The 24,667-nt window shown below is 41.4% G+C and overlaps 1 protein-coding gene across 7 annotated transcripts in view; it reads left to right on the top strand.

The window, feature by feature from the left end:
• sipa1l2 (signal induced proliferation associated 1 like 2) overlaps positions 1-24,667 on the top strand; it is an 87,122-nt gene that overhangs the window by 20,697 nt on the left and 41,758 nt on the right. For all 7 annotated transcript variants that reach the window (XM_067609666.1, XM_067609661.1, XM_067609665.1 and 4 more), the window contains exons 2-4: positions 9,773-11,552; positions 15,859-15,992; positions 17,361-17,549. In XM_067609666.1, coding sequence (XP_067465767.1) covers positions 10,043-11,552; positions 15,859-15,992; positions 17,361-17,549 — 1,833 coding nt within the window. In that variant the 5' untranslated portion in view covers positions 9,773-10,042. The remainder of the gene's footprint in view (positions 1-9,772; positions 11,553-15,858; positions 15,993-17,360; positions 17,550-24,667) is intronic.

The raw sequence follows: 24,667 nt of genomic DNA on the forward strand, positions 1-24,667 counted from the left end.
AAGTGAAGCGGGTGAAAGGGTTTTTACCTGAGTTTTATATAGATCAAAAATACAGACAGAGCATACAGGGACTCTTTTGAAGCAGCACTCATGCCAGAGGTTAGACTCCTGCGCACACTGCAGTGCTTGTTTGATGAAGGCTGTGTTCTCTATAAGTCTGTGCACCTGGGGCACTGACTGGGCATTAGTGACTGTGGGCATTTCTCACAGCGCATTGTGAGGCCCGGCGCCGGGGGAACGATGAGACAGTCAGGGTATATGTTTACTCAGTGCTGTCTGACCTCCTTTTTGATCTCTTCTACTGATTGTTCTTCTGCTCTTGGGTCAACCCAGGTCTGTGTGCACTGAGATATAAACAAAAAGCCTCTAATTGTCCCTCGCTTCTGCCGTATTTGCCTCTGTTCAGCCTCTCTCTTTTTATGCAAGCACACATTCATAAGTACACATTCCTCTCCTTCATAGTAATCTCTCCTCCGCTACTGTTCAACCGTCATCAGTGTTGGTATGAGCTCACCGTGCGTTTGTGTGTAATTGAGGGCATAGCCAGATAAATTTCACCGTTCTGACACGATACTCACTTCAACAGTAGATTTTAGCTTGGAGGGACACAGTGGTAAAAGATGAAGGGATGTACATTGGCGGTACGTTGAAAGTAGTGTTCTCACGGGCAGGCTTTGAGGCACATTGTTTATATTATCTATTTCCACATTGGGTAAATGGCCTAAATGTGACACAAAGATAAGTCATTTCCTGGTTACTTGGAAAGAAATGCACCCTCTTAATAAGCTCCCTGACTGCACAAAGATCTACTGTAGTTAAGTACAGAAACTTGCAATTATCATATCTGGGCCTGAGTCATAGCCCAAATCTAAAATATACAATACACCAAGATGTAGCATTTGGAAATTGTGGATGAATTTGACTGTCTGTTTGGTTAGTGAGAGTCATATCCCTATATCCTCTCTAATGGATGATGCTGTCAGTTTGCCACCCATCACGTGTGAAGTATTATTTTTTTAATTTTGTAGATTATTCCTTACACAGTCCCACTTAACCTAAATAAACATTTAGCATCTGGGTTGTTATAGTCCCAAATTAACATCCATGTTAGCATTTTTAAAGGCTAACTAGGCTCAATGTGGTGTGCTGTTAGTTTCCACATATAAAGGCTCGGTAAGGCAGCTGGCTGGAACTCATTTCATTGGTTTCCTTACCTCCCACTGAGGGTGTGACCCTCCATTCACACTGGCCATTAAAATCTCAGCATTACTCCCTGCAGGCAATATTGGCTCATCGGGGTATTCTGGCCACAATAAGAGAGGGTGGAGTTCGATGATTGGGTTCTTACCAGCTCAGATATAGAGAGTTATCACTGTGTACAGGAAGGGGTGGGCTTGGCCATTAATGGCAGGGCTTTAGCATCAGTGCTAATTTGAGTGTCAGCTGGTGGGAGATTCCTCCCTGTTGTGAGGTTGAATTGTGGCACCGGCAGATGAAAGAGGAAGCGGGTTAAGGGTCCATTTGGTTTTCTTTGGTCCATACTTTCATAGCCACAGTTGGTGTGAGCAGTGGTATACACACACGCACACACACACACACACACAGTCTTAACACGCCTTTACAAGTGTCCTTTCTGGTTTTGGAAACACTTTGGGAAGATGGTGTGCCTGGTTTCCCAGGCCCTAGTAATGAACTCTCAAGGATAAGATCACCCAATTAGTTGGTTGTGTGGTTTAATTGCACGGATCTCTTTGAGCAAGATTTGGCAAAACTCCCATTCTTTTTTTTTTTTTTTCCTGCGCCACCACTTTCACACTCTTCTTAACCTTACGCTCTCCTTTGCAATAACCCAGCTAAGGTAAAGAATCGAATCCAGTGAAGCAGAAACACAAGTGTTTTCATCAGATTGCAGATGATCATGTCTGGTTTCAGTCGTACACCCTTCCATACCCCTCCTTCGCTGACTGCAAGTGTGATGAATTTAATATCTATCCTGCCCAAAACCATCACATACACCCCTCCCATTCCCGCCGCAAGGTTGGAACAGCTGCTTACAATAGAGGATTGAAAACAGAGCTCCCACGTTGTTTTAAATCAACTCCTCGGAGGGTGAAACACTAACACCGTGTGTAGCGCAAATTTGATCGTACTTGAGTGTGGACTGACATGGAATGTGATTCATTGTTTTTATTGTGAGTTTATTGAGGACTCAAATGACAGGCACTAGTGAAGCATAAACAGCGTGCCTTCAGGTTTGTTTGCTTTTCGCTTGGATTTTTTCCTTCCTCTGTGTTAATGATGAACACAGTTTGACAAATCCAAACATCTGACTGGCTGCAGCTTCTCAACATAAAACAGTAGAAGGCAGGTAACGAGGAACTAAAATAAATTTGGGGTTGTGAATGCACTGAGAAGGACTTGTAAATTTGCTTCACATAGCAATGCTGCCTGCCTCACTATATGATGAAGTCCATGAGCTGGAAAATTGGTGTAATCATCTTGGCCTCTAACCTGCATTGCACCCTAATTTGGCTGCAGGAGGAGAGGAGGACTGCATCAAGGCTTGGCCTCGGCACTGGAGGTCGAGGCGTCTTGGGGACGAGGCCAGCTACTACTTCCTGCTTGCTGAGAACAGAGGAGCATTAATGTGGCTCAATTACACAAGGCTTTATTAAAGATAATTGACCATAATCACAGGTCTGTGTTCACCCCAAAGCTCTGAGTTGGCCAGCAGCATGGTTGGGGCTAAATAAACATGTTTGACTTTGACCTTAGGGCCAATAGGCTGGACACTGTGGAGGGTGCCACATTTTTAGAGGAATGTGAAAATTCAAGGAAGTGAAAAACATGGCTTGAATACAATTGCCTCATTTAAAGGCCATGTGCCTTATTTAACTACAAGATGTTCTTGCTTAAGCTTTCCCAGTGTGATGACTAATATAATAAAACAATTCTGTGTTATTGTATTACTCTGTAATCTTGCACAATGGGTGTACTGGCATAAACATCCAGCTAAATTGTGCCTGTGATGGCCATACATATGCAAATCTTGATATTTGCTCATATAATTGTAACTTCTTTGTGACTTTATGGTAATTTTAACACCCAGTTTTCTAAACCTTTGTAACATCAGCTCCTTCAGTTTATGCAACATTATATTTTGAAAGGTAGCCATAAATCTAAAGACATGTTATTACGTGACATGGTTGGCTTCAGCCTTATCACTCTTACCTGAAACGGGTCTTGTTACCAATGAATCAGGCATGCAAAGGATTTGGAATTCCTATCAAAAATGTTTTTTAAATGACTGATAACATGACCATGCTTTTTGAGCATATATTACTAGCCATGTGTCTCATTTCCAGAAGTGCTGTCAGCTCTGAGTGGATTACTCTTAATAACGCGCACAAAATGTGTTTGCAACTGGCAGTCAAGTAGAGCGACAGAGTTAATGTATGCAGTGCTGTTTTATAGAACATTCTTGCATTATGACTTAATTTCCATAAATCTGTTCTGCAAAATTTCATTTTTTTCACTATTAGCTCAAGTAACTGAGGCAATGTGCCTCTACTATCCATCTTACTGAACTCGAAAATATAAACACTAGGCACAGATGGTAAACATTTGGAGAACTGGAAATGAACTGCAACTAAAACCTAACAAAAAGCCAGTCCAAAGCATTGTTCAGAGGGACTTCCTCTTAGTTGAGTAGGAGTCGTAGAAGTGACTAATGAGAAGTCAGTCTAGTGTCTAGTGAGTCTGTCAGAGCTGGCTGATATCATGCCGTGTGTCCTGCTCTGGTGAGATGGGCTATCTGTGATAGTAGAGTATTAATCTCAGGATGGTGGACAGAACGTGTTCACTGTCCTGACAGCATATTAATATCTACCCGGCCTTTAATCAGGCCACAATGTCAGAGGATTATTTTAAGACCTGGCAGAACCGCTGGGCCTCTCCTCTCTGGATGAACCAAGATGAAAGACAGACTCTCCAACATCAGAGACAGAAAATGAGTTCATTACTGTAATTAGGCCTCTCTTTCTCTCCCATCTCTCCTTCTCCATCCTTTGCCCCTGTTCGCCAGGCCTTGTGTCTTAAACACCCATAATGGCGATGCATTACTCCAGTAATAAAGGGCTGTTAGCAAAGCAGACCGCCCACCCTCCATCTGCTGCCTCCCATGCACACACAGCCACAAAGGAGAGAACAGAAAACAGCCTCCTTCAGGTCACACAGAAGATAGATTCTGCTGACCAAGTAGCTTGTGACACTCTCCATTGGTTGGGTGTGCTGGGGGTTGGATGTGGAAAGAGACATGGTACAACTGTGTTCATTAATCATTGTCACAGGGGGAAAGTAGCTAATAGAATGAAGGAAAGGGAAACACAGACCACCATGCAGACTGGTTTATCCTGTCCTGTCCTCTACATGAAATAAAGGCCAACTCACCCTTTCCTGACCCCATGTAGCAACACGAGCAGGGAGAGGCTGGACAGTATGAACATAAACAGACAAGTCTCCTGCTTCTGTTTTGTTTTTTTTTACTACCAATTTACTACTAGTGGGATACAGATTGGAGGCAAAACTAGAATATATAACTTAGAGGGGACCTATTATGCTCATTTTCAGCACTATATTTTTGTTTTTGGACTCCACTAGAGTAGCTTTGCATGATTCACAGTTCAACTCCTTATTTATCTCATACTTGCCCTTTATGCAGCCCCTCAGTTCAGACTCTGTCTGAAACAGGCAGTTTTAGCTCCTGTCTCTTTAAGGCCCCCCTTCTGATGAGCCCACTCTGATTGGCCAGCTCTCAGGAAGCCTGCTTAGGGGCAGCCATATCAGAGTCATGTTAAGTTACGACCAATGCAAACCCAACATTTCCTGCTTTAGTGCTTCATATTAAAAGCTTTTCAATGACTAAATAACAGGTGACTAATTGTGAAGAATTTACAAGAAATTAAATGTGTTCCTCGCCGAATTAGTGGAGCTTCGTTAGCAGTGCTAAAAACTGGTCAAAATAATAAGATATAGAGATATATGGAGCTCTTTGTTCGGAGGATCAGTTAGAAATAATGCAGGGAGGAATAGTACAAGCAAAAACAGCCACAGCGATGATGATAATGTTTGATGAAGAGCTGCAGACAACTAGCACACCTCCAACAATTAAACTACTTATTTTACTTTGTAGTGCTGTGTAATGGAAAAACACTCATAGCGTGACCATATAAAGAACTCCATCACGAGCCAACATGGACTTGGGCTGAAAGTAGAAAAAACTGTGAAATCGAGTGTTCAGAGCAGTCTGAAGCTGATGCTTTTTGCTAACGGATTACTTCTACATATGTTTAACTCATTATTTGACACGTTGGACACTTTTAACATGAACATCCGACATTGTAACATAATATATATGACTGAAAATAAGGAAAAGCATAATAATGCTTAATAATAATTTTAACTATGAGTCTTTCCATTATTATTTTTATATTTTTGTATATGCAAGTTGAGCATGGTGTGTTTATAGCTCAATGTCCATCCGTTTCTTTTAAATGTCAGTAAAAGTGAAGATTTGTGTATTCTTTTTTCTGCCAGCATTACACCCCTCAATCTTGTTTAACTGCTCAACACAGACTACTGTGTGGAGTCATTCATGGTGTTTTGTTGTCATGCATCGAGATTACAGTATGTCACTTTCTTTGTTCTTCTTGTTCTCAGTCATCCGTAAAAGCCTCTGTTGGAGTGTCACCATTGATAAAGCTATTTGCACAGGTGGCACATTTTGCTGTCACTTGCCCTTATTGTGAGTGTGAAAAGACAGTGTTCAGTCAACGCTTGACATATGCTGTAGTTGTTGGTCAGCAGCCATAGTCGCCTCTTCCCCCTGTCATGCCTCAGACCTCAGATGGATTTTGGTTGACAAGAGAAAACTGAAATAAATGTCTAGCAGCCAGAATAGAAGATACTAGGGAAACTATTTTAAAGCACTTTCCAAAGATGTGTTGTATAGGGTGAGTTTTTTCACAGCATATCTCACATGGTGTTTTAAGGTGATGGATATTTGTTGTTTTGCAGCAGTGGACTCAGCAGGTGTCATTTTTCCTCTTTTCTCTTTGTTCAGCTGTGAATTAAGATTTGAAAGATTTAGAGGGTCCCCTTTCTAAATACAGTACCAGTCAAAAGTTTGGACACACCTTCCCATACACTTGAATGAGAGAGTTTGTGTCCAAACTTTTGACTGGTGCTGTGAAAGACTAAGTTTTCCCCTCAAAAAGTATCCCAATATTTATATCACAGATGGACACATTTACACCTCACATTGTGGTCATCTTAGAAACATCTTACTTTGGTACTTTCTGAAACTACCATATAGATATGCATATGAATGATTAAAGCACCAATCCAGGAGACATGGGTATAAAAAAATGTAATGTTAGAGTTTGATTTGTTAACTCAGGATTCATAACTGTATTAAAAAGAAAAGATAAGAGCAACTCCACAGCCAAATCTACCACTTTTGCCCCTTTCCTTCACAGAAGTTGTCTGCATTGAGTACTGAGTGGCAGTTTGGCATTGTTCACTACTCTGCAGCCAATCACATATTCCATTATTCATCATCTGCCAACTGTAATATACAGACATATTTCCCAGAGCAGTCTTTGTTAATACGTTATGCATTCACATGACACAACACAATATCCTGCTGTCCTGTATAAGCCTTGTGTTAATACAGTGACACCACAGACAATTTTACACTTGTGAATAAAGCTGTTTTTATAACCAGACCAATCGGTTAAAGAAGATAGGGGACCGTGGATAGTCTGGCAGCAGACCTAACTGAGAGGGTATCATTATCAATCTATGACTACACATTTGGGTCATGCATGCATTACTGTCATTAACCTGTATTTGGCCCAGACAGAAGCACATACTTTATTATTACAATGTTTCCGACTTGTCCAGAGTGTATTTGGTCTAGTCTGGCTTGTTGCTAATCTTGATGTGGCCCACATTTTCATCCTAAAATAGTTGATCCTCCTCCTTAACAGTAAACGACAGAGAAATGTAAACAGTCGTCTGGAAACAGAGGCTATTATATTGAAGGCCTGTGGACGGAGCTGAAGCAAAGCTCGGGAGGCCGGGCCTAACTCACCATCATCTGTCATGTTTGCAGTGACGCCTTTATAAAGAGAATAGTTTTAACAGGGCTTATCATCCTCGCTGAACCAAAAAAGTGATTCAGTACCCTGTTCTCTGTAATGTAGAGGGTTTACTTGATAACTCATGGGGTTTTCACATGATTGCAGTACTAGGCAGTAACGTGCACTGAAATCATTGCCTGGTAGTGACCTATCAATGTGTCATATATCTACATTCAGTTAATGCAGCAGCCCGAGTTATTTTACGCAGGGATAGACAAAACATAGTGTACATCAGTTATGCTATAAATCAATAAATATGCCTAGGGTCAACTGCAAAGTCAGTCAGATGTGGAGCTAATGCACAATCACATCTAATCAATGGCTACATCTAGCTTAAAATGTGTTCACACATTGTATTCTTATATAACACAATAAACACCAATAAAGAGAGAGTCATTGTGACAGGAAATGTTGTGGGAAATTATTCCTGATGCATGTTAGAAAATATACAAAGAATTACACCATAAGTTTTATAATATCCAGTAAGATTTTTTCACAACATATAAGTCTAATAGCTTACAAAAGCTCTTAATTACCCGAGACCTTTTTTTTGAGCTATAGATGCTTCACCATGAATCTATCATAATGTGAAACAAACATCACTGTAATCCCTTGTGATGTTCCAGCACTATAAGGATCAACAGTGCCACTGTGAGACTTTGCATGTTACTACAAAATCCTACAAAAAACATCCCTACAATAAAAAAAAATCCCTAGAGACATCCAGATCTCAGCAGTGGACACCGAAGGTAAAGTGTCCACTGCTGGGAGGTTAAGCCAGTGCAGATTGGACCAGCATTAGGAAAGCATGGATCGGATTTATTTCACAATTTATATACTGACTTTCCATGCTTACTCCCATGAATCCCATGGTCCTCCACTTTCCTTTTTTAACTTCAATAACAGCGTGACATCCGACTAAACAGGCGCAAATCTACAAAAACGTTGGCCTTAGTGCAGACAGAAGCACAGATAGCCTCTGCAGCAGCATTCAGGAATGGTAGTTTTTAGGAGCAAGCGGTGGCAAAAGGAGTATACCATACTTTTGAAACAACTATTCTGACTAGTTTTACTGGAGTACGTTAATCACGAGATGTTGAAATAAATAAAAGAGAAGTTAAAATAAATAAATAAAATTCATAAAATTATGAATATGAAGAAATGATTAATAGATACAACTATCATGTAATTTCAGCATTTCCTTTTAGCTTTGGTGAGGCACTGCCTACCCTAGGAGACTAGGAGAAAAAATAAGGCAAACCACCAGCCCCAAAGAACAAGAAAAAACCATTTAGGTCAATGTAGAAAGACTCACAGTCTTTATTGCGGCATAGTGTTGTGTGATCTTCCATGCAGAACTCTGTGTCTGTTCACTGAGATGAATCCAATGAAATAGCTCTGTCACTTACCCCCAGTGGACCTACAACACACCCAATAACATGGGATGGGATTGATGAGAGAGGAACCTGCTTGTGTTTCTTGGAGATGCTTATTTCCTCTTGGAGTTATGCTTCCAGTGTCAGTACACAGTACAGTCTTTGTTTGTTGGTGTCTTTACTACATTGTCCATGTCCAATCGTTTTCGGCTGTTGAACGAGGCTATATGACCAACGTGCCAATTTTTTTTTAACAATAAATATACACATAGCTGATGTGCATGGACATTACTTGGGGATAAAAATGGAAACCATGTGAGTTTGCTGCTTGTTGGGCCCTGACATTTAAAATACCCAAGAGGGATCGGTGCTGCTTCAAGGACAAGCAGACCAGTGTTTTCATTTGTGTTGTCCTTTCAGGTTAATTAATAAAAGTGCTGATTTCTGCCTTTTGTCTTTGTTTATGATATCCCCAGTCGAACAGGTTTGAACAAGAGGAAAGGGTAAACTTAGAAACTTTATCTTATGAAGTTACAGTAGTGGAGTGGACTACAGCCTAATATTTCAGTGAATTTTGGCTATTATTATATTTCTGTTTTTATCATTTGTCATAGCCAATTTACCTCATCAGGTCCTTGTTAATTTTCCTCCTAACCAACGATATCAGATAAAAAGGCGAAGTGGAATTGGCATTGAATATGCAAAACTATCCCTCCTGTATAATTTGCAGGCTTGATGATGCTGCGAGCGGTTGGATCAGATATTGGTACATGTGAACATTTAGCTGAACATCTGCCTCTTGTTGCTGTAATTTGCTTCACCACCATCTGTTAGGCATTGGCTGGAAGCACCAACAAAGATATACATCTATCTTGTTATAAACCCATAATGGCACCAACTCCTCTCAAATACTCTAATTAGCTGTATTCAGTGATATGCTCTACATGGTTCCAAAGCTAATACAACCCTACATACTCGTTGGTGGGAGTTTTTACAAGATAACAGGTTGCAGACAATTTGGGTCAGCAGTATGATCATTTTTATAGCTGAACTGAATGTGCTGTGTTTTGGGGTAATTTTGAGGAATAGAAACTGCCTGTCCCCATATTTGCATGAAAATGTCTCAGTTACAGTGTTCTAACCCACTTGCTGTGTGCTAACATTTTCTCCTGTGTTTTTGTCCCTGTGCCATAGATCTAACTCTTCCAGCTGTCGTTCTGCATTGGCGGCACGCTGTGAGAAAAGACTCCACTCTGCTGTGCCTCAGCACTCCTCAGACACTTGTCCTTGACATCCAAATGCTGTGTGTCGATCGCTGTGCCAGCCGCCTTCTGTGAGTTATGACGACGGCTGCTTCTTTGACTCAGGAAAGAGGCTCCTCCTCCGCTCACCAGTGAGCAGATCACATGGTATAATGAAGAAGGGTCCTGAAAGTCTGCTCTTCAAGGAGTCTGCCAGCAGGATATGAGTATTTTGAACCCTGTGACGGATAACAAATCAAACCTTGTGGGAGTTGTGGGAGGCCCAGACGAATACTCCAGAGCCATGCAGTCAGAGGAACTATTCAGCAGGAAACTCAAAGCCCTGAATGGTAGCATGGGACCACCAGCCCCCAACATGCAGGGGAAACCTGAAGGTGCAGGCAAAACAAATGGTACTCCAGCCATGCCTAAAATGGGCGTCAGGGCCAGGGTGACAGAATGGCCACCAAGGAAAGATGGATGGGATGGGCGGCCTTCTCCGAATTACCAGAGTGTAATACCAGTTTTTCAGAATGGCCAGCAGGACCTTACTGTGGAAATAGGCGAAACAGTCTGTCTAGAGGGCGACTACTCAGAAACAAAGTACACACTGAGTGACCTCCTCAGCCATTCCCCACTGAAGGGTCTCCACCCTATCCGTCAACGCAGCAACAGCGATGTCACCATAAGCGACATTGACTCTGAAGACATAATGGACCAGAATGCTGTCAATCCAAACACTGGGGCCTCGCTGCACCGTGAGTATGGCAGCACATCCTCAATCGACCGTCAAGGCCTGAGCGGGGATGGCTTCTTCACCATGCTTAGGGGCTATCGAGTAGACACCCTGGACCACCGCAGCATACCACCTCTAGGTTTCCCAGAGTTGTTGCGCTGTGACGCCTCCCTCTCCCCCAGCTTGCAGACAGCAGCACAAATTGCCAGGGGTGAGATAGTCCACATTCCAGGGTACGACTACATAGACAACTCTCTCCTCTACAGCCGGGAACGGGAGAAGTCCTTCATGAGGCGTCTCAAGTCGGAGTCATCTGAAACGTCTCTGTTCAGGAAATTGCGGACCATAAAGAGCGAAAGTGACGCCTTGCGGCTCTCTGTGGAGGATGACCGGCGGCCGCTCAGTTTCCAGAAATGTTTTGCTCACTATGATGTACAGAGCGTTCTTTTCAATATCAGTGAAGCGGTGGCGAGCAGAGCTAACCTGAGCCAGAGAAAGAACACTACTACCGGGGCTTCAGCTGCCTCAGCAGGAGCTGGTCCTGGAGCTGGTGGAGTGTCCGGAGGTGGAGCTGTGGCTGGACCTGTAGCAGGGCCAGATTGCGGAGCAGCAGGATGTAGCAGTGGAAATGCCCCCATGTTTGAGTCTCCATTAGGCAGCAGGGAGGACTTGAACCCCAAGGAGAACCTGGATGCTGATGAGGGGGATGGGAAGAGCAACAACCTAGTGCTGAGCTGCCCGCATTTTCGCAACGAGATCGGTGGTGAGGGTGAGAGAAGGATCTCACTCTCCAGAGCCAACAGTGCCAACTACAGTGGTGTGTCAGAGAGCTGCTCTTTTGAATCATCTCTAAGCTCCCACTGCACCAATGCAGGAGTCTCTGTACTGGAGGTGCCTCGAGAAAACCAGCCTATCCACAGGGAGAAGGTCAAACGCTACATCATCGAGCATATCGACCTTGGGGCATACTACTACCACAAGTTCTTCTATGGGAGAGGTAAGAAATACTTATAGTAAATGTGTCTTCATTTGTTTATATAGCAATGATGTTGAGGATTATTAAACTTTCCAGACCAAATTCTTTTTCTTGAAACAAGACTATGCCCAGTACCATTTGAGATCAAGTTCCCAAATGAAACAGCTTGCGCTCACAGGGTCAGATATCTTGACGGCCCAGTTATTTTTGTAGGGCCAGATGAAATAAGGGCCAGAACAATAGCAGGCTTGTGTTGGGTGTGAGGGTGTGTGTTTCACTTCCTCGGGAGAGGAGCGGTCATGTCCTCTCTGTGATATTGCTCTGAACCCTGTGGAGAAGCTGTGATTAGTCATGTGAGAAGAGAGAGGTGAGCGAGAGGGTGTGTTGCAGCTGTTCCCCATGGAGGCCAGAGGGGTGTGAGGACCCCTCTTTTGAAACTATGGGGTCAGCAAAACCACGTCAAGGTCCCAGATCTCCTCATTAAAACACCTATGTGACTGACGCTGGAAATACCATGCCGACCCCGACCCATCACCGCATTATACATATCTGTTTTTCCCACTGTCTCTGTGCTCACTGCTCTCAGCAGATTGAGTTACCCATTCTTAAGCCCCCCAGAAAACAGCTGTTTCACCTTTCACACTGAGAGATGCCTGAACTTCTTCAAAAACATACTCTGCATTAAAATGTGCTTCAGCATGACAGTGTGTAACCTCACTCGGGGCTTGACGTCTCCAGTCAAGGTTAATGAGACCATTACAGCTCTGCTCTACTTACAGTATTTTTGAATGTACCACCAAGCTTCCTCAGATAATCATTAACCGTGAAATTTTGCCTCACTCACCACACATCCCAAAACTGATTTAGCTGTATTATGTATTTAACCTCTCTCTGTGGTAATGCAGGCCAATGTATAATTGAAATGCCCCATGTTGCTGTCAGTTTCGTTTTGATGTTATAGCCTTTTTTATAAAGAAGATGCCTTTTTCACAGTATGTGGATAGTAGCCCTTGCCCTTTTTTCATGAGGTGTTTTATCGGAAAGACAAGTCTGTCATCACCTCTGCTTCACCACAAACAGGCACACACACAAAGATGCACACACTCACACAAGCATGACCGCATGTCACCACTTTAGGGCAAGCTTTTATCAACCTGGGCTGAACATTGATCCCATTGATTGCCTAAAGCCCTCCTTCCCTTAGCGACAGGAGTGTTTCTCCCCAGGCTGCCCTAATGGACACGATATTTCATCCACACCCACGGGCCAAGTTGTTGTATATAGGTCATGGTCACATACTGTATGTGGGAAGATACTGAAATATAGGCTAATTTACTGTATATAGATATATATGGAGATATGTGACCTGAAATAAAGTTTTAGAGCACTTCGGTGCTTTAAAACTTTAATAAGGACATTCAGCGCAGGGCTTTTTGAAGATTTTCAAGGCATTTTTGTAGTGTGGAATGACAGGAAGGCAGAAAAGAGGCATTATTTGACATGACAACCCAAGTCATCCATTTTGCAACCTTTGGCAAATTGTCAACACCAAGTTATGTTTGCAACTTGTGACATGTTATAGAAATGTATTGACAAAAAGCTTTCCTCTCAAGTCGACACTGTCTCCCTCACTGTGCGTGGGTATTTGGATTCCTGGTGGCCTCATATGCATTGGACAGCCCTCCTACCACCATTTGACCTCATGCCTCACAGAGCATTTCCCCTCAGTCCACTGTCCCTGACAAGTAGGCATTCCTCAGATGTTTAACTTTGCGTTGCCTCCATATAGTTAATTTATTATTCATGCTGATCTGTGATTTGCCCAAACGTTGATGCCACAGTGACAAGAACCATCATATTTACATAGCATGCTCTACATGGCATTGTTGAAATATCTAAACCTTGTGCAGAAATCTTTTTTGTGAATGTCAATGCTGAATCCCTGCTGAGGTTTTTCTTTTGTTGTCTCCTGAATCCTGGTTTTTCTCTCCAGCTTTAGCCTGGATTAGGGAGTGTTTGCTCAAGGCACTGCTTTGCGTGTGCAAAGCTCTGCTCCTGTCAATGTCCTAAACACACACACAGTTCTCCATCTTATATTAGACTAATATTGACTGTATTATTATGCTACCACTATCTCTATGATTTTATCATTTATTAAACTGCATTTTGAGGGTTTTTATTTAGCATTGTATAACGAATGTCAAATAGAATACTTTTTATGTTGACACAGAAATTTGCACTAATCTTGTAATGCTTAAAACTAACAAAAGTCCAAAGCCCTGTTAGTGGCCCCTCTAGTGTTCATTAAATTGTTAATTACACCCCACAATCCTAATCTGCTTGAAAGAACTAACAACATAGTGGCAACTTTGACTTTTCTGAAGCCTTACTAGAAGTGGGGCTAAAAATTTGTTTAAAAGTTCAATTAGTTAATCCTTTTCAGATCATTATCATGGTTAGAAAATGAATTGTCATTTAATGTCTTCACTGGAGAAATGTAGAAGTTACAAGTGCATTGAGTGTGTTGGTCTGAGAGCTGTGAATATCTAATCTGGCCATTACTATTTGAGATAACTTGTCAGAGATCAAAGTGTTTATCAAGATGGAAAGTCTGACCAGATGGTGGCACGAGACAAAAGGTCAGGGGTCACCAATACTTTTAGCAGTCATCCCTCAGGAATCATGAATATTCTCTCAAAATATGACGCCAATCTTGCTGTTATTGTTGAAATACTTGGATTGAATTGTTGGACTGATTAATGGATATCTTTAGGCCCTGCTGGAAAAATACTGATTTCTAAATGATATAAACCTTGAGCTGTTGTTCTCTTTCTGACCAACAGCTTATATAAATCAGTCGGTTGGTCTGTCGTTCCCAAACATTTCAAAAACTGCTTATGTTCCAGTAAAGGACACAAATTCTCTGGCGACAGACAACATCCTGGTAGCCTACTGGTCTAATGCACATACAATTTAAGCCCTTTATCCTGGGTTTGAATGTAGCCAGGAAACTTTGTCACATGTCAACCTTCCTTCCACGCTGCCCAGGCAGTCATCCAATGAAAGCACTTTGCAATTAAAACAAGAACAAAGGTCAGTTTGACTGCTATATTACTCAACTAAAGACTAGTTTTGCTACAGAAGCATCGGCAGATTAACCAAATGTAGTGGTGTGAGACATGGGCTGGTGGTGAATTCACTAAAAGGGATACAAGACCAAGTTTCACATGTTTTTTGGTAGTCCTGAGGGTCGGCATTATGTAGGTGTGTGTGTGGTAGGATCACAAATTCATCATGTTGAAATAAAAATTTGTTTTATCACAAGTACAAAATTCTAAATAATATCAAATAATATTCAGCAAAGACATTGTCTATATCCACAATAATACTTTGTTTTACATGTTTACTACTTATCGATACACCTTATTGGTCTGGTTCCTTTTTGTTATTCTTATTGATTCTTTTCCATTATTAAAGAATTGCTTTATTAAAGATTTATTATTTTTAAAAAGAAAAAAAACAGGATTAGAAATGATTTTGATTGATATTTTAAATATAACTAAATATATAAATAAGAGTAATGTTTATGTGTGTGTGTGTGTGTGTGTGTGTGTGTGTGTGTGTGTGTGTGTGTGTGTGTGTGTATATGAATATGTATACATAAACACACATTTTTTAGATGATGATCCCTCAAATATCAAACACTTGTGACAATGTTATGGCAGGATATTTTGCAGTTTAACAATAAACTTTATTGTCCAAAATGACATCAGTGCAGTGAAACAGTTAACTTCACTGGAAATTTAATAATTATAAATAACTATAACAAAAAAAAAACAAAATCGGGCTCTACTAGTGAGTATTGTGGGAAACAGGATGATGTGTGACTGTCTGGGTCAGAGAGGGTCAAATTCTCCAGAGCTGTATTTTTATTTGGTGTTTATTTACTTTTTAAATCCCAGTGCTACCACTACAAGCCAGAGGTCCCAGGGTCTTATCTAGAGTGAATCCATTTCAAATCTCCAGTGGACCCCTGCTGCTCTCTGTAATCAGCATCAAAGCTTGACCATGGTCAATCCATAAAGCATTTTTACATGATGAAATAAATATTTGGACTCAATAATATACATTTATATTCTGTCAAAGCAAAAGTAGTGATTCGATAAAGATGTGGACAAGTTGATAGATTCCTATTTTCAAAAATCAATCAGTGTATTAATAATGATTTTCACAACTGTCAACACAGAAATGTGTTTAGAAGCACAGACATTGATGTGATGTTAAATGTGTGTTTAATTCTAATCTTTCTTGCTCTATCCAACTCCAGAGCATCAAAACTATTTCGGGGTAGATGACAATCTGGGACCTGTGGCAGTCAGCGTCCGCAGGGAGAGGCTGGATGATGGGAAGGAGAAAGAAGGCATGCAGTACAACTATCGGGTCACCTTCAGAACCAGTCAGGTAACTTTAATACATGCTGTTCACGCTTTCTGCCCTGATTATTGTTGTAAATCAGTAAAGAACTATTACAGATGCATGGCAGGAGAAACCAGCATGATTTCTGTTGCTCTATTAAAGTATTGCCTACTACCCAGAACATGCTTTTAAAGGGTATTTCTCATATATTGCATTCAGCAAGACATGTTAAGGTCACTCAGCTCAGGGCTCAGTCAAGCAGTACAAGAGTGCAGTAATGCTTCAGTACGCCTGAAAACAAGAGGAGGCTTCTCACAGCTCTGCCTTCCTAAATCTGTTCCTAGCACCCTAATATGTCCTCTGATTCTGTACCAGTTGGCCAGTCATGCAGACACTGGTGCAGTCTATCAGTCAGTGTGATCGCCCTCGCCCGCTCTCACTCTCACACACCCACGCGCAGACACATATGCACGCGCATGCACACACAACATGATTAATCCACAAACTGAGATGCACAGTCCCACAGTCCCTGGTGGTACAGAAACCTCTCCTTGATTGATGCTGGGTGGTCTCATCCACTGAATAATTCAGGTGCAACAGATGCATCAGGCAGGGAAATGTCACTGATATCCAGTGCCATTCTTGGTTTTAAGCACCACTCCCACGATAAAACAATGTATCTGGGTCATGCTAGCCCCGCAAGTAGCACGCAGACAATGTTTGAACTCCCCAACCACTGGAGTGTCTATTTGCATTTACTCTTATCATTTAGCCTCGGTACTCTCTGCCTCTCTGTCCCACTCTCACTCTCCCTTCCACTCTCTGTTAAGTAATCTGCTTTTTAGTATGCCTCTCTGTTGGACAGTCATCGACCATTGACGTCCACGTCCACAGGCTGTGCGGATGGAAATGGGATCTGTGTGCGTAAATGTGTCTGTAATATTCCAAACAACAACATGGGGTTACAGAGTGGGTGTTTTAAAACTGTATGGTTCAATGTTTACTGGCACATTAATGATTTTAACAGTAAAATACCACTTAACATCTGATGTTAAGTTAGCCTATCTTAATTATTTAGAATGTGAGTTCCTAATGCTGTAAAATGGAGCCGTAATGGAGCCATTGCCCTAAATAATATGGCCTAACACAAACGCGAATTATAACTGGCTCACACAGCAGCCAGCGCATCAGCCTGATTCATTTTAGAAATACAACACAATGGCTCAAGCCATAAACAGTAAAAACTGAAATAAATCAAAGGGTCACAGACATATTGACTGACATGGTAAGAGTGCACACACAGACCTAACCGTAATACGTTGTACAAGGGTACACTTGAACCTCAGAAGACACCCGTCAGACAGACAGACTTAATTAACTGATTGAATCTTCACCATTTGTGTCTCCTGTCAGCTGACCACGCTCCGTGGAGCCATCCTGGAAGATGCCATTCCATCCACAGCGAGACATGGGACAGCCCGCGGCCTGCCACTGAAGGAAGTGCTTGAATACGTCATCCCTGAGCTCAATATCCAATGCTTGAGGCTGGCCCTCAACTCCCCCAAGGTCCCGGAGCAACTCCTCAAGCTGGATGAGCAGGGGGTGAGTACAGACTCCTACTGATGATGATCAAGCAGCACTGGAGCAATCAGAGGATAAGTGTCTTGATCAGGGGCACATGCTGATTGGGAAAATAAGTTTTTAAAGAAATAGTTTGACATTTTGGGAAATACACTTATTTGCTTTCTGTACAAAAGCTAAAGTGTAAAAACGTCAGTGTGAGGTTTTACATAGGCTTATGTGCTGGACTATTATTTGTGGCTGCGCAGTGGTTTACTGGAGTTTTGCTGGCACAACAAGGTTACCAGGCAACCACCTGAGACTCCAGGAAGTCACAGTGTCAGGAATATAGTCTGGCACATAACCTTCCATAAAATCACATATTGTCATCGGATTAAAGAAGTAAGAATAATGTGTAAATTATTGAGCTTTAGAGGTGTTGGTAGGTAGATTTTATTAACTTTGGATTGAACCGGGCTAGATTTCCCCCGTTCTCAGTCATTATGCTGAGCCAAGTTGACCGGCTGTAGCTTCATATTTGTCTTTTGATCTAACTTTTGGCAAGAAAGCATATAAACGTATATATTCCCAAAATGTCAAACTACTGCTTTAAGGAAGGAAAAACCTTTCAGTCTCACCCACACAGATTTTCCAATTGTGTTATTTTGGAGCCATCACTGCCACATTGTGAGCAGTGTTTTAGAAAAAAAAGGAAGGATGTACTATTACTATTAATATCATGCTATAGATTTCATATTTCAGGCATGTGTCTATGCTTCAGACATCTGCGTCAGCTATAGAAGGAATCTGGGAAGGAATTAACTTCAAATGGCAGGAACCTTTGTCCCATATGTGGGCTGCTTATTTTAGATGAATACTGGCTCCCGGTTGGAGGCATAAGACAGTCAATATCACGCTCAAAGAGAATCAATATGAATCCCACACTCTGTGTAGCCAGCAACATTTTTTTTGACACACTTTTCTGCTGATAGGATACTCAGACACAAGCCACCTCACTTTTAACAATTTATTTCATCTGAGAGCCAGTGATTTGGTATTCTGCCTGGATGGCGGAGGTTGTCATCTTGCATTATCTCTGAATAAAATGGCTATTAGTGATATGGGCACTCTATATTCACAGGTGTCAGAGATGGATTCATTGTGTGATCTTAAGGCCTTTAATTTATAATATAATGAAACAGCAAGATGGAAAGGAGCGTGGGTGGCTTTGCCAGTGGTGCACTGCTTGTCTTACTATCAGAGAATTGGCTGCTTATTAGTGTAATTACATTCGTTAGCATAAGCCCATCCTTCCAATTGACAGGGGACAGGCTCTTATAATAGAATGTGTCAGCCGTGTCCCTCTTGTATATTAAGATTTTGTTACACACACAAACAAGAGCAGTGTAGTGGCCTCTCTAAAGCAAGTTAAATGCACTTAAGATGATGACAGACTTTGTGTTTCTAATTATTGCAAAGTAACTTTGTAAGTGCTCTAGGAAGTTCTTCCTGCCAGATATTAAGGAGCTGATATCGCGTGCGGGAGTTTGTTCACCTGCCATCCAACTCCCCATGCCTTTGCTATGAGAGACAGTCTGCAGATAAAGACTTCGATATAAGACTGAAACTGACACATAAGGGAGGGGAAAAAAAGCGATAAAGTAATCTAAGAAACCTTCTCTACTCTCAAACAACTTTGAGAGGAGGAGAGCCCAGACGAAGTGGGGCTTAAAGCTCTTCCAACTGGCACTCCTCCTCATAGACCTCAAACCAAATGCCCAGTGGCAGCCAGTTTTATATTTGGACATCAGTATTTTTGTACACTCCTGTTTTAATCATTAATGTTATGCTTGCTGTGCAAATGTTTAATATGTCAAGCACCCTGCAATCTACTCTTTAACCAAGCTGGACTTTCACCGCCCCTCTTATGTGTTTATGCGTGGAAGCTAATATTGGACAGGAAGAGCTGCAACTGAGAAAACTAGAGTGGTCTGTCAGGCCTGTTTTGTTTGAGTGCATAATTTTTTCTTCTACGTTTAGAAAGCTTTATCTGGGGAATATTTGTGTGTATGCACAGCTATGTGGAATTGTTAGTCCTCTGTTTGTTTGTGCGTGTGTGTATATGCGTGTCAAAAGGCTTTTTTTGTTGCTGTGAACAGAGCACGCCTGGTGAGTGAGAGTATCCTGGAGCAATATAGCCATCACAATATCCTGATGATCAGTTATACAGAAAGAATATCTCTGAAAGCAGTGTTGTAGACTGTGCTATAATGGCCCTGGATGTAAGAAGAGAACAGAGCATATGTGAATGTATTTAAAAAAAAGAAAAAAAAGCTATTGATATGAAATGTATATCTGCTGTTTCCATCTAAAGACTAAAAGCTGTAAAATAACTCCAATCTTGTTTAATAGAAACACTTTCTCAGTTACTATTAGTTTCAGAATTCAAAATGTAATTTTCAGCTTTAATTTCTAATTCTTGATAATATAAGAAGGGATCCGATAAAGATTAAGGCTTACCCGCAGGTGTGTGCTGGCATCTTAGAAAATGTAACCAACAAAATAGTGTTTGGTGATAGTAAAGACAACATCGACGAGGTCAGAGAAGGGCCGCTAATCTTTCCTTCTCAATAGTGTTGAACAAATTACCTTCTTCCTCATCTAGAAAGCTGTTTTCAGTGCACGTCTTGTCTTTGCCGCCATTGTTTCTGCCCTGTGTCATAACATGAGCATGGATATAAAGACAAAATCACTTCAGGTAAATAAATAAATAAATGCATGACATTGCCTGATTGCCAACGTCGCTCTCCAATTTTCGCAGTGGTCTTTTGATAGTCAACGGGTTAAAGCCTTTGCAGAACCGTAAATCACTCCTGATGCCTACAGCGACACCTTAACTCTGTAGTGTTATTCAGGCTTAAGTGAGATTTGTTCCACAGGCTCAAGAGAGTAATCTACCACCTACTGAGGCTGTTATTGCAGCACCAGAACTCGCCTCTCCCTTATGTAAATCAATCTCCTCTCATGATATTGAAACTTGAGGATTAACTGCTGAAGTTATGTAGTGACCGGAATTTTTTCCCCTTCATTTATTTCCTATATCTACACTCCTTTGTTCCTCTTTTTAGATTGCAATAGTTGTTTGTGCAGCGTTGCATGATGATGGTAGCTGGTAGCAAGGTTTTTTGAAGCGATATTTTGGATTTGTGCTGCATCAGGACACTGCAATGAAGACAGATGTCACAGTGATGTTGTGTGTTGTGTTAGGACACTGCTGTGTCATCATCTCATGGCCACATTGTAGTCTGTGGGGACCTCAATACCAGGACAGGATGAGAACCTGACACTCTCAGCACACAGGGGAGACAAACACTAACCAGGAGTTGGAAACATCCCCTCTCCAATATGCCACCCAGACAAAACTATGATAAAGTAACAAACAAACATGGGACACAGCTCTTACAGCTCTGTCGTTTGAGGGGCCTGTACATAGTCAACGGTAGGCATCGAGGGCACTCCTACAGTAGGTATACCTACAGCTCATCTCTGGGTAACAGTACAGTAGATTATTTAATCACTGACCTCAGCTAGGGGTCTATCAGAACGTTTACTGTCAGCCCACCATCACCCCTGTCAGACCACAGCAAAACCACAGTCTACCTGAACAGATCAACATGCAATCATGGAGTATCAAAGTCAACCAAACTACATGCTATTTCAAAAAAAAGCTACAAATGGAAGGAAGGTAGTGTGGAAACCTACGAAAAGCTATTAGGCAACGACAAGTTGAGATGTAAACAGGGCAGTAGAAAACCTTAATGATATATGAACTTTCAGCCTCTTTAACAAAAAGGCCTCAAATAGAAATGCCAAAAAAACTAACAACAATGACAAATGGTTTGACAATTAATGTACAAACCTCAGAACTTCAGCAATTAAGGAACCTATCAAACCAAAAACACAGAGACCCAGACAACCAGAACATACATCTTCACTATGGTGAAACATTAAAACAGTATAAAAAGACCATAAGGAAAAAAGGGGACCATCATGTTAGAAACCAGCTACATGCTATTGAGGAATCCATAACAACAAACCACTTCTGAGAGAATTGGAACACTCTAAACAAACAAAAACATGAGGACCCACCCATCCAAAGTGCAGATGTATGGGTAAACCACTTCTCCAATCTCTTTGGTCAAATAGAGAAGAATAAACACACACAAGATAAACTGCAAAGTTTAGAGTCAACTATAAAAGGTTATAGGAACCTCGTAGACTCCCTAGTTGAACTAAAGGAAGTACAGCACAAAACAAAGTCACTCAAAACCAAGAAGGCCTGTGGTGTTGATGGCATACTAAATAAAGTGATAAAATTCAAAGACCTCAAATTCCAATTGATGATATAAAAACTCTAACATCATCCTTAGCTCTGGGATCTTCCCCAATATTTGGAACCAAGGACTGATAATGCCGCTCCACAAAAGTGAGAGAGATAAATATGACCCCAGTAACCACCGTGAGATCTGTGTCAACAGCAGACTCGGGGAAAATCCTCTGTGTGGTCATAAACCATAGACTCCTACTCCTTACTTAAAATAATATGCTGAGCAAATCCAATATTGGCTTTTTACCAAATTATCGTACAACAGACCATATCCTCACCCTCAGCACTCTAATTGACAACCTAATAAGCAAAAACGAAAGCAAATCATTCTTCTGCTTGGTTGACTTCAAAAAAGCTGTTGACTCAATTTGGCACAAGGGTTTGCTGTATAAACTGTTAGAAAGTGATGTTGGGGGGAAAAACCTATGACATCATTAACTCAGTGTATGCAAACAACAAGTGCGCTGTCAAGATTGGCAAAAAACACACAGACTTCTTTCCTCAACACCGGGGCGTCAGACAAGGATGCAGCTTGAGTCCAATCCTGTTCAACATGTACATCAATCAAAACTGGCGAGGGCACAAGAACAGCCTGTAGCACCTGGCATCAGCCTCGCAGACACAGAAGTAAAATGCCTATTGTTTGAAGATGATCTGGTGCTCCTGTCTCCAACCAAAGAAGGGTTACAACAGCACATTGATCTTCTGCACCAATTCTCCCAGATCTGGGCTTTGACAGTGAATCTAACCCAAAAATTATAATATTCCAAAAAAGATCCAGCCTCCAAAACCACAAATATAAATTCTCTCTAGATACCATTGCTCCTCAGCCTAAACATCAGCACCACAGGTAACTTCAACAAAGCTGTGAATGACCTGAGAGACAAGGCAAGAAGGGCTTTTTACACTGTCATAAGGAACATCAAGTTGGACATCCCAATTCAAATCTGACTTAAAATATTAGACCCCGTTATAGAAACTATTGCCCTTTATGGTTGCAAAGTCTGGGGTCCACTCACCAACCAAGAGTTTACAAAATGGAACAAACACCAAATTGAGACTCTGCATGCAGAATTCTTCAAATCCATTCTCCGCGTCCAACAGAAAACTCCAAATAATGCATGCAGAGCAGATTTAGGACAATACCTACTGATTTATAAAAATTCAAAAGAGACCATTAAATGTTATGATCACCTAAAGAAAGTGACCCTAACATACTCCTTAACAAAGCCCTCATATACAGAGAGACTTTAGAGAGAAGCCCCCTCAGCCAGTTGGTTCTGGGACTCTATTCACAAACACAAGCAGAGCCCCCAGACGGAAACCCCATTAGACTTAACCAAATCATAAGAAAACAAAAATACAAGTATTTGACACATTTGCAAGAATCAACCAAAAACCAGAGCAAACTGGAATGCTATTTGGCCCTAAGCAGAGAATACTTAGTGGCAGAATACCTGACCACCGTGACCAATCCAAAACTAAGGAAATCGTTGACCACGTACAGACTCAGTTAGCACAGTCCTGCCGTGGAGAGTGGCCACCACAGGCAGACCTGGCTTCCCAGAGAAGACAAACTATGCACCCACTGCATGCAGCAGGACGTGGAAACCCAGATGCACTTTTTAACCACCTGCCAACTATACCAAGACATCAGAGACATATACTACCCATAGATTACAACTACCCAAAAAGACTTTAAAAATATGGCAAATAAGAAAAAAACGTCCATATCTGCTGGGCAAAATACAGCAATGTTCAAACACAGCAGCAAGACTTGTGAACTGTTGTGACCGGAAAAGGGTGTCCGATGTAATACAACCACCATGAAGACTGTTAATAACCTGTGTACTCCTGCACTGACCATCTACATTGTGTTGATCTCTGTACATAGACATACTTACTGTACACACATACAAACCAAATACTGTATCTTTAAATACATTAATTTAAAAAGAAAGTTGCAGTGTTTATATAGTGGTCACTTATTTGTATTTATATTTTTGACACATTAAGTGTCTTTCCATCTTTGTTTCTTTTTTAGGTTTTTTTTGTTTTTTTTTTTGTTTTTTTTGTTGAGCTCCAGCACTGGAGCGATACTGTAGCATAAAAGGAACATTGGTTGAAGATATATAGGGATAGACAAATTTACTGCTTTATTTTAGCAACTTGTGCTCAGTGGAGTATTTTAGCTAATCACAGATCCGTCAAATGGGATATAGCTGTTTTTTTTATGGATCCTCTTCCTTATCAGAAGCTGATGCCACCAAAAGACACATCAAAGGTGGTTACACAATGAGTGACACCACAGGAGCCTTACTCATGCATGTGTTGTATGTGCTGATTCTCAGCCAGTGAAAAATTCCCACCAAAGGGCAATGTGATTGTCCTGACCATTGGCCGGTCTGTTAAGAGGAGCATGAGGTTAAGTGAGCCCATATAATGCAGGATGAAAAAAGGAGGACCACATCATAGCACATCATGCCATTTTCACTGGGCTTGATGGTATAATGGCTTTCCGTCACTGCAGGAGCTTTAGTACAAAGCAGACTGCCTGATAGAGGAAGTCACCATGACAACAGTGTCAGGAGCACCACGGGAACTGATAACCTGTAAGGGAGGAAAAAGACAATCCCAATTTGTTTCTGTATATAGATCATTTGTTGGTTTTCACATTCAGAGGCACCTTTTTCGTTTTGCCGTATTGACATATTGACCTGGAGTCAAGATCAAGGTGCTGTCCCCAGCTGTGAATATTGAGCAACAGGTGCCA

Source organism: Thunnus thynnus, chromosome 14 (assembly GCF_963924715.1).
Source record: "Thunnus thynnus chromosome 14, fThuThy2.1, whole genome shotgun sequence".
NCBI classification, from domain to species: domain Eukaryota; kingdom Metazoa; phylum Chordata; class Actinopteri; order Scombriformes; family Scombridae; genus Thunnus; species Thunnus thynnus.